At 54.2% G+C, this 10,437-nt stretch overlaps 2 protein-coding genes across 2 annotated transcripts in view; one reads left to right on the top strand and one right to left on the bottom strand.

The window, feature by feature from the left end:
• Positions 1-2,756: 2,756 nt before the first annotated feature.
• Positions 2,757-6,048, bottom strand: PPM1N (protein phosphatase, Mg2+/Mn2+ dependent 1N (putative)). Its single transcript, XM_032388078.1, has 5 exons — positions 5,131-6,048; positions 4,449-4,566; positions 4,268-4,373; positions 4,119-4,179; positions 2,757-2,980 (listed from the first exon to the last, which is right to left on the bottom strand). The coding sequence occupies exons 1-5, from the start codon at positions 6,046-6,048 to the stop codon at positions 2,912-2,914; spliced, it is 1,272 nt and encodes a 423-aa protein (XP_032243969.1). The 3' UTR covers positions 2,757-2,911.
• A 1,352-nt stretch (positions 6,049-7,400) lies between these two features.
• Positions 7,401-10,437, top strand: part of RTN2 (reticulon 2) — a 7,990-nt gene continuing 4,953 nt past the window's right edge. The window contains exons 1-4 of the mRNA XM_032388695.1: positions 7,401-7,590; positions 9,264-9,308; positions 9,431-9,901; positions 10,007-10,276. Coding sequence (XP_032244586.1) covers positions 7,557-7,590; positions 9,264-9,308; positions 9,431-9,901; positions 10,007-10,276 — 820 coding nt within the window. The 5' untranslated portion in view covers positions 7,401-7,556. The remainder of the gene's footprint in view (positions 7,591-9,263; positions 9,309-9,430; positions 9,902-10,006; positions 10,277-10,437) is intronic.

A 10,437-nucleotide genomic window follows, 5' to 3' on the forward strand; every position in this document is an offset into this window, starting at 1 on the left:
AACTGAGGCCTGGAGGTAAGGAGTAAATCTGGGCCGCAGCCCTCTTGCCTGAGCCCTCAGAATCACAGTGGTGCCTGGGTGCGAGGTAGGAGTGTGAAACCAACAATTCGCCGGGCCCAGCTGACCAGGTAAAGGAATCACCTTTCCCATGCTTTATTCAAGCCTGGCCCTCTGCCTGGATGCTGTTCTGACCTCACTTCATCCTTTGAGGCCATGCTCTGACATTAATTCTTCTCGAAAGAACTGAGTAATCTCCCCTATCTACCCTGCTCTGGGAGTTCTTGAACGCTAAGCCACCTAGGTTGTAATTATTTCCCACTCTGTCTTCCTCAGCTGTAAGTTCTTCGGAGACAGGGGTAGACTTGATCAGTTTCTGTGCCTCACTCAATCCAGCCAGGCCCAGAACACCAGCTCAACACACGTTTATCCGACAGAATGAGAACCCCAGTTCTTTGTGACCTCAGGCAACTTTTTTCGCCTCTCTGTGGCTCAGCTTTCCCATCTGTGAAATGGGAGGGCTAGTACTTCTGCGTGCCGCCTGCACTTCGTTCAGCAAAGTTTCCTTTCTTTTCTCTTTTAAGATTTTATTTATTTATTTATCAGAGAGAGAGAGAGAGCGCGCGCGCGCGTGCACGAGCAGGGGGAGGGGCAGGCAGAGGGAGAAGCAGGCTCCCCGCGGAGCAAGGAGCCCGATGCGGGGCTCGATCCCAGGACCCTGAGATCATGACCTGAGCCGAAGACAGATGCCAAACTGACTGAGCCACCCAGGCGTCCCAGCAAAGTTTTCTATAAAGGTCCAAATAATAAATATTTGGGACATATCAGACATAGGGTCTCTTTCACATATTCCCCTTTTTCCTCCCATCCTTTTAAAAATGTAAAAACCATTCTTAGCTCAGGTGCTGTACAAAACAGGTGGCAGGACCCGTTACACTAGAGAGACTGCTTCTCAGTTCTAGTGCCCTCCATATGTACACAGGAAACCTGATCGAGGATCTTTGTGGCAGCAGCGATGTGAGAGCAAGAAATTGGGAATAGTTTAAATGACCATCAAGGGGCGCCTGGGTGGCTCAGTCCGTTAAGTGTCTGCCTTTGGCTCAGGTCATGATCTTGGGGTCCTGGGATCGAGTCCCACGTGGGGCTCTCTGCTCGGCAGGGTCTGCTTCTCCCTCTCCTTCTGCCCCTCCCTGCTGCTCATGCTCTCTCTGTCTCTTTCAAATAAAAAAATAAAATCTTTTAAAAAAAATGTCCATCAAGAGGAGGATGGATAGTGAAACCATTGTAGATCCCCTTGTCTGCAGTGCTGGGCAGCAGCGGAAAAAAAATGAGGTGTGTAAATGGCATGAAAGTAGTCTCAAACATATCACTGAGGGGAAAAAAAAACAATTGCCAAGTAATGCACAGTATGAAAAAAAGCAAGGAAACACCAAAGGTACCACATACATGTGTGTACACGCAGAGTAAAAGGTCTGGAAAGATCCACTCCAAACTCATTACACTGGTTACTGATAGGATAGAGAATGGGCAAATATTTGATGGTCATAGACATCTCAAGACATCCCAAGCCTCATCTTGAAAATGCCACGTTCCATCCAGCCTCTAGGTTTTTGCACTGGCTATTCCTTGTGCCTGGGGACACTCTTCCCTGGCATATTTGCATGGCTGACCCCTTCTCAGAGTTCTTCCCTGATCCCCCTATTTAAAACCCCAGGTGGAAAACTGAGTGGCTAAGGAGTAGGGGGGAGAAAGACTTCTCTTTTTTCTTTCTTTTTTTTTTTTTTGGGGCAGCCCGGAGCCAGCCAGGCAGTTTTATTGAAATATTTTAAAATATATTTTCACGTGTTAGTCTCATGGGTCAGCAATGCTTTGTCTGGTTCAGTGATCAAGACTTTTCATTTTTTTTTAAAGATTTTATTTATTTATTTGACACAGACAGAGAGAGAGCACAAGCAGGGGGAGAGAAGAGGGAGAGGGAGAAGCAGGCTCCCTGCTGAGCAGGGAGCCCGGCTGAACGCTTGGGGGCTTGATCCCAGGACCTTTCATTTTTGTAAACCATTTTGTACCCTTTGAATTTTGAACCAAGTGAACTTCCCCCCATTCAAAAAAAAAAAAAAATACAATTAAAAAAAAAAGCAAAGTAGCTCCCCTAGACATCTTATCACCCTGTCCTGTTTTATTTTCCTTGAGACACTTATCAGTATCTGAAATGATATTATCAGTTCCCTTGTTCGCTGTCTCCCCCACACACAGGAGGAGGTGGGGCCCCCAGGGAGAGGGAGGGGCAGGATCTCAGTGGTTCCGCCCGGTTGATGGCGGTGAGCAGGGCCTGGCACGCAGCAGGTGCCCAGTACGTATCTGCCAAATGACAAGACAAATAATGTCTGGGTTGTTGTTGTTGTTGTTTCTACAAGAGAAATTTATTTTCAGTTATATATCATTAAAATTTAATAATAGATACTCTCCCCTAACTCCCCCCAAAACAGATGAAAAGTGGGAATGGAAGAGAAGGTTATTGAACTGGGTGATCACGCAAGGGTCCATTCAGCTCAAAATATTTCAAAAACACTTGATTTGGTTTGGGGTGGTTTTTTCTTTCTTTCTTTCTTTCTTTCTTTTCTTTCTTTCTTTCTTTCTTTCTTTCTTTCTTTTTTTCCTTTTTTTCTTTTTTTTTTTTCTTCTTTTTTCCTTTTCTTTCTTTTTTTTTTTTTTTTTTTAAGTTCAGAGGGTGGGTAGAATTTCCCCTCATAAGCCTTTCTGTGAGAGGGAAGGAGGAGAAGGGGAAATAAGCATTCCGGGGTTCCTCCATCCGTTTGTCTTCCTTCCGCTGGTCTGTGTAGCTGGGGAAGAGGTTCTCTTCCTTAGTTCCTTTGAGGCCGCGGCTGGGCAGAGGATCCCCAAAGGGCAACGGCTGTCAGGGCTTCAAGTCCAAGGAAGAGTCTGAATGGGTGCCAGTGGGCTTTCCAGCCCCATTCGGGCCCTTCTGTAACAAAGAAGGTGGGAAATGGCTAATAAGAACCTCTTCTTGGTTCTCAGTATCTGCTCCCCTCTATTCTGGAAGCACCACTCCTATCTGCCTTTGAGGGGCCGCCATTCCCCATCTCCCAATCCATTTGGTTTGGATGGAGTGGACCTCAGCCCCAAGCGCTAGGGGTGGGCATGTGACCCCAGCCTGGCCAGTCAGAGACACGGTGAGTGGTCAGACATGTGGTCCAGTGTGGCCAATGAGAGCCAGCTGTGGAACCAGGGCTTCCGCTACTAGGAACCTGGTGAACTCTCTCCACTGGGGATGTTGGGCTCCTGGGATGGGAGGCTAGAACTGCAATTCTCTGCTACCTTGTGCAGAGATCCTGCCTGCAAATGAAGTCAGTGATGAGAAAGTAAAACTAAGAGGTGCTTCCTGATGACATCATCTGACAACTGGAGTAGTCATGCCTTCCGTGCTTGAAGTCTTCAATGACATGACCCAGTAAGTTCCCTGTTTTGCTTTCCCATGTGGAATTGGGTTTCTGTCAATTGCAAATCAAACAATCCTGACAAATACCTCCTACTGCTGCTGGGGAATTATCAAAAATCCGCCCCCCCTTCTCCTCCAGGTTATTTACCTGAACTCCCTTCTCTGCCATGCAAAGGACTGGGGGCTTGAGCCCCAGCTCCCTCCCTCCCATTTCCTCCCTGACTCCACCACCTCTTCGGACAGCTCCAAATTCTGTCTGCGCCCGATTCACCACTTCTCTTGTCCAAGACCCAGACCATCCTCAGAGATGTCCCCGGTGGTCTCTGCAGCACATTCAGGGCTTGGGATTGGTCATAAACATTCCTGGAAGTTTTTTGCCTTATTTATGGATGGAGGGGGTGGTGCTTGGGATGATGGGGCTTTACAGAGTAATGCAGGGGACACATGTCTCCGGAAGAGGAGCAGTCTCTTCTCTGCTTCTGCTTACCCCCTCCCCTGCCCCCATCATGTCTAGCACAACGCTTCAGAGCCAGGAGTGAGAATTTATTAATATACCAGGCAAGTCCCTTGTCTCCTCTGGCCTCAATTTCCCCAACACTAAAGGAGGTAGGAGGGCTGGGTTACAGGCTTCCAAGAGAAACATTCAAGAACATAGGGTCCTTACCTGCCAGTTGCGTCCTGGGGCCTGGCAGAGCTGAGAATAAGCTTCAGCAAGGACAGCAGCCCTGGAGAGCCGAGAGAGGCCCTCAGGAGGGGACCCTCCTTCTACCACCCCTGCCCCCATCCCATCCCCCCCCCCCCCAACACACTCACTTGCAGTACAGCCCTCCCCCAGGAGGTAAATCTGGGATGTCCTCCGAGGCCAGAGTCCAGAAAACCGTGTTCAGGCTGGGGGGCTCCTGAGCAGAGGAACACAGCTCTGAGGAGGCAAGGATTACGTGGATGTCCTTGCCCACTGACCACCCCTCCCGCTAAGCTTCTGGAGCCTGCTCACCAGCGACCCTGCGGCCCAGGGCTGCGTCCACCGCTAGCTCCTTCCTGATCGCCTCCTCACAAGGCCTGGGGGCCCCGGGGAAGCAGACCAGGATGCAGGTCATGTTGTCCAGGCTGCCCTGGAGAAAGTGGGGAAAAGGGAACCTGGTGGGACACGGCTGAATGCCCCCGCACGGGGCTCCATGCCCTTGGAAGCGCAGCTTCCCAACAATCTCAGTTCTAGTGCCCTCCTCCCCAATCTGGTGCGGCCCCTTCCTCTCAAGTCTTGCCTGTCTAAACCAAGTCCTTCCACCAGGACCAGTCATCTAGATCACTTCCTTTCACTGTCCTAGCCTCACTCTATCAGAGAACCGCTCCCCTTCGCCGAAGCTCCTCCCACTCCGCTGCCCTGTTGCTCTCCCTTTTGGCACTAATCTTACCCTAAAACCCAGAGCAGTCCGTTCCAAAAGACCACGCCCTTTCTCTTAAGTCCCTCCCACTTGCCTATCCAGTTCTATAGGGTTCTCCCATCTTGCTTCGAGACAGCCCTGAGTCTCCATATTTTGGCCCTGCCCACTCCGGCAGGCCACGCCCTTTAGTGGAGTCTTACCCCTCTAGTTTGAGGGAGCCCCTCCCTCAAGATCCCTCCTCCCTAGATCCTTTAAATTCTTCCCCTCAGTGACTCCAAGCCCCGCCCTCAGGACCTTGCACAGACACGTGTCCAGTAGCTGCGCGCAGAGAAGCTCCGGGGCCAGGCCCACGCAGAGGCGCGATGCCACCAGTCCCGCCAGGGCAGCGCCAGACATCGCGTCCCACACACCGTCGGAGGCCAATAGCAAGAACTCGTCCTCGCCCTGGCGAGCCAGGGCGGTCACCTCAGGTTCCGCGGAAACGAGCTGCAGCTCAGGGGGCCTTCCCGGAGCCCCTTTGTAAGCAAAGTCGCCCAGCGCTCGGGATACTGCCAGAGAGCCTTCGAGACGCCGGCGGTGAATGATGCCTCCCGCGTTGTGGATGCGCTCCCGTTCCCGGGGCCGGAGGGGCCGATGGTCCTCGGTGCTGAAGGCCACGGCGCCGGCGCGACTCAGCATCGCTCGGGAGTCACCGCAGTGCGCCAGGTACAGAAATCGCGGGGAGACGAGCAACGCCACGGCTGTGGAGCCCCCCGGCTCGCCCCGAGGCCAGAGCGCACGCAGCCGTGCGTCTGCGCTCAGAAAGGCTTGGCGTAGCGCCCCGCGCACTCCCTCGGGTTCGCCAGGCGCTGGGCCCAGTGCCTCGAGCACGTGGCCCGGCAGGTGGCGCGCGCCGAAGAGGGCAGCTCGCGTCCCCCCGTGGCCGTCGAGGACCGCAAAGAATGCCCAGCCTGGCGGTAGCCCGGGCAGCTCGAGCCAAGCGCAATGCGCGTCCTCCATGTACGCGCGCCAGCCTTGCACAGCGCTCGCCCCGAAGCGCAGGCCACAAGACGCGGCCGCACCCCCGTGCGGCCGCTGGACGCATCGCGGCGCGTCCAGGAGCAACCGAGGCCCGTGCTGAGTCCTGTGCCCCTCCTCCTCTTCCTCTTCTGACTCCTGTTTTTTGCGAGCTGGCCAGAGGAGACGCTCCAGCAGGCGGGCAAAGGCAGCCATCCTTCAGCCCTGGGATCAGGAAGCCTCCACCCTCTGCACCTGCCCCCGCCCCCACACTCCATTAATCCTCTCCACTGTGAGATTTTAAACCACCTAAATCTCCTTCCTGCGCCCTTGACCTGCACTCAAGTGGAGTTACTAGGAGAGATCGGATTCTTGGGTGTCCTCTTTCTTGCACCTACAAAGTGATGTTTGGGATCTGGGTCACGGAAAAATAGTAGTAGTAAACAGCACTTACCATGTGCTACCACTATTTACATCATCTCCGATTTACCGAAAAGGAAACTGAGTGATAAAAGAAGTAAACAGTGCTGCAGGGAAACGAACTCTAGAATTCATGTTCTCTACACTCTTAGCTTCGGGTCCCCAGCTTTGCTCTCTCTAAAATCCTCCCACCTCAGTGGTCCCGCCCCCAGTTTCAAAATCTTTAAATCCTTTATTTTTTCCGTTCGACCCCTCCACTTCTGGGTCTTGCCCCAGGGTTTCAGTTGCTTCTTTTCCAGGTCCCACCCATCCATTCAAACACACAGCCTCAGACGCTCCTAATTTTCGCAGTTTTAGCTCCGCCTCTTTTTTTTTTTTTGCCAAGGAAAATGTTTTTTATTTTATTTATTTTATTTATTTATTTATTTATTTTTTTATGGCTACAGAATTGTTGTTTATTAGCTCCGCCTCTTAACTACAGTCCCAGTCCTCACATTCTGGCGAGTCTGGCCTCTCGGTAGGTTACGTCTACCTTCTGGGCCGCGCCCTCTCTCCTGCCTGTATTTTCCTATTTTTTCTAGGCCCCGCCTCTACCTTCTTGGTCTTTGACTCCGCCCAACTACCGGCATAATTATAAATTAACTTAAGCCCCACCCATATCTGAGCCCCTCCCCTTGTCTCAAACTTTCTGAATAGTTTCTCCTGCCCCCTAACCCACTCCCTCTGAAGTTCTCAGCTCGGACCCTACCGCGGATCGGTACCCTCTCTTGAATGCCTTCCCTAGCTCCGCCTCAACCCACTCTGAGATCCACGCCCTCATTCTAGGCGCCTTCACCATTCTCCCCGGGAGCCCATTCCTCTGCCCTACCCTAGGCTCCTCCTCTCTTCCGCTAGAGGCCGCGCCCCCTCCCATCAGGCTCCGCCCTTCAGACCGCCTTCCTCGCCTTTTCGGCCCAGTAGCATAACCTACCTCCGCCCCTGTCGTAGAAAGCCACGCCCCCTCCCTTGCCCCTCGGTGTTTACCAGCGCCCCCGCCCTTCCTTAGGTTCCGCCCCGCTGGTCCACTGGCCCCGCCCCCGGCCCCGCGCTGCAGTGCCTTCCCCGCCGCGGCCCCGCCCGCCCCCGCCGAGCGGAGCAGAGGGCGGCGGCGGCGGCTGCTGCTGCTGCTGGAGCGGCCCGGGAGGAGGAGGCGGCGAGGATGGCGGCGGCGTCGTGGGCGCGGCGGAGATGAGCACCCGCGGCCCCAGGCCCAGGGCGGCGTGGCCGGAGTGGGCGGGGGTCCCGATGCAGGCCCGAGGAGGGCCATGGGGCAGGTCCTGCCTGTCTTCGCCCACTGCAGTGAGTAGGGGGAGGCTCAGGCCTGGTGTGGGGCCCAGAGGCCCGGGTGGGCTCCTCCCCAGTAACCACTCCGTGCCGGGTCGCGGGAGAATTGGGATGGGGGAGGAGGCGAAGGAGACAAAGGAAGCTCTCCCCTCCCCCCGCATTCCAGCGGCGACGGGGGCGACCTGAGTGAGTCAAGGCAGAGGTGGGGGGCACTGAGATAGCTGGCGGGGGGTCGCGCCGGACTCTGGGATATGGCGCCGGACCCCACCCAGGGATGAGGACGCTCTCCGGGAGCTGTCCCCTCGCCCTGGTGCTGGCCGCAGCCGGCGGGGAGGGGAGTTGAATAGAGGGGTAGAGCCAGGATAGAGAAGAGGGATCTAACCACCCCCCCAATCATCCATCTTTGCATCCCACCTCCGTTTTCTGCCCAGACTCAGAGGCTGCCCCGACCTCGCCCAAATTGTCCAACATCCTGTCCCTTGGAAACAGCCATCCCTGGGTTGGGGCCAGGACTCCTGGGTCCTTACTGAGCTTTACCACTGATTAGTAGTAACCCTGGAAGACACCCATTCTACTCTGGCCCTCCGATTCCCCAGCTGCCAAAACGAGGTGGGGGCGGGGGGGGGCATCTGATTTCAGTTCCCAAACGGTATCGAGCATCTCCTGTAGGCAAAGCCCCAAGCTAGCTCTGAGGGGCTAAGTTCCACAATTGAAAATACCTTATCTGATGCTTACGATCTCTGAGACCAGGGCTTGAACAGTCCTCGTCTAACATTTTCTGTCTCACACCCCCGTGGTTCCCGCAGCTGAGAATTTCAACACTCTCAGATCTGGCCACTTGCATGTCCTAGGAGTCCAGATGCCAAAATTCTAACCATTTGTTATTTCAACATTAAAGAGTATCATCCCAACATCCTAAAATCTTGTCCTTACCTGGGCTTACAAAGGAAAGCCCTACATGATCCCTATCACCACCACCTCTCTGCCCTCATCACCCACCCCTCTCCCTCCCAGTCACTCTGTTCCAGTCATGCCTTCACACCTCTCTGTTCCTCAGATTTGCCAAGCATATTGTCTGCCTCAGGGCCTTTGCACTGGGCTTTTTCCTCTGCCTGGAAGACTCTTCTCTAGACATCTTCATGGCTTCCTCACTTCATTCAAGGCTCTGCTTAAATGTAATCTTATCAAAGAAGTCTTCCTGATCACCCTGTCTGAAATAGCATCCTCTCACTTTCTCTTCCCTTACCCTGCTTTATTTTTCTCCACACACTTAGCACCCAACATCATATATTTGTGTATTGTCTTTCTCGCCCATAGAGTGTAAGCCCTGTGAGGGTAGGGATTTTGTCTGTTTTGTTCACATTTGTATTCTCAGTCTAAAACAGTGCCTGGTACATAGTAGGTGTTCAATAAATGGTTTTTGAAAGAATGAACTAATTGAAACCTCCTAGAATTCCTAATTTGAAGACTCTTAAGATTAAGATTCCTGGATTTGAACTTATACGGCTGAGCTTCTGATAGCACTATAGTAAGGTTTTACGGTCTGTATGTAGAATGTTCTAAAGGTCCTGTGGTTCAAGTATTCTAAGATTCCTTAATTCGGACCGTCCAAGTTTCCAGGACTGGCACACTTCTGTGATTCCGACAGTCTAAGCTTCTAAGAATCTTCGATTCTTTCCCTCTCGCAGAAGAAGCTCCGTCTACAGCGTCCTCTACCCCTGACTCCACAGAAGGTAAGTGGAGGGGGAGAATGTGAGAGCGGGATGCAAAGAGGCTCACAGCTGGATAGGGGGGTGGAAGAGAGTGGGTCAGGGTCCCGCTTAGAGTAGCTCATACCCTCCTTTGCTTACTGCAGGAGGGAATGACGACTCGGATTTTCGGGAGCTTCACACAGCCCGAGAATTCTCGGAGGACGATGAGGAAGAGACCACGTCGCAGGACTGGGGCACCCCCCGGGAGCTGACCTTCTCCTACATCGCCTTCGACGGTGTGGTGGGTTCTGGAGTGCGCCGGGATTCAGCTGCCCGCCGCCCCCGGCCCCAGGGCCGCTCAGTCTCGGAACCGCGAGACCCACCCCCTCAGCCCGGCTTGGGCGACAGTTTGGAGAGCATCCCCAGCCTGAGCCAGTCCCCGGAACCTGGGCGCCGCGGTGACCCCGACACTGCCCCTCCGGCCGAACGCCGCCTGGAGGACCTAGGGCTCCAGCTGGACCAGCTGGGCTGGGCAGCCCGGGGAACGGGGTCCGGAGAAGACTCTGCCACCAGTAGCTCCACCCCGCTGGAGGACGAGGAGCCCGACGGGTCGGAGGTTGGAGAGGCTGGGAAAGGTGAGATGTCACAGGTGCTGGGACCGAAGCCACAAGGGGTGGGTGGTCTCTCCTCAGGGCACCTCCAAGGTGAAAGCTCATGGCCTTCTCTTTCTAACGCGCCAGAACTGGACCTACAACTCGGACTCCCTCAGTCCTCACCGCCGCCACCGCCGCCGGAAGTCTTGACTCTGCAGCCCAGCCCTGGCTCTGGAACCCCCCAGGCGGGTACCCCATCCCCACCCCGATCCCGGGATTCGAACTCTTGGCCTGATGAGCCCTCGCTGGACCTGAAGGAGGAAGAGCCGCGGGGGCATCTGGAGCGGGAGCCAATCACGGGGCAGTGCCTCGATAGCACGGACCAATCAGAATTCACACTGGAACCACTCCTTCTAGGTAAAGTGCGGTAAAGTGCGTGAGTGAAGGTGCTCCTTTGGACTACAGTGAAGGTGGGAGGGTTGGAATTTAAAGGGACCAACCTCGCGAAGGAAGTGAGGAGAGTGGAGAAGAGGAGGTATTGCTATTGGCTAGATATAAACTCCGCCCTTTATTTATTT

Source organism: Phoca vitulina, unplaced genomic scaffold, assembly GCF_004348235.1.
Source record: "Phoca vitulina isolate PV1807 unplaced genomic scaffold, GSC_HSeal_1.0 scaffold52, whole genome shotgun sequence".
NCBI lineage: Eukaryota > Metazoa > Chordata > Mammalia > Carnivora > Phocidae > Phoca > Phoca vitulina.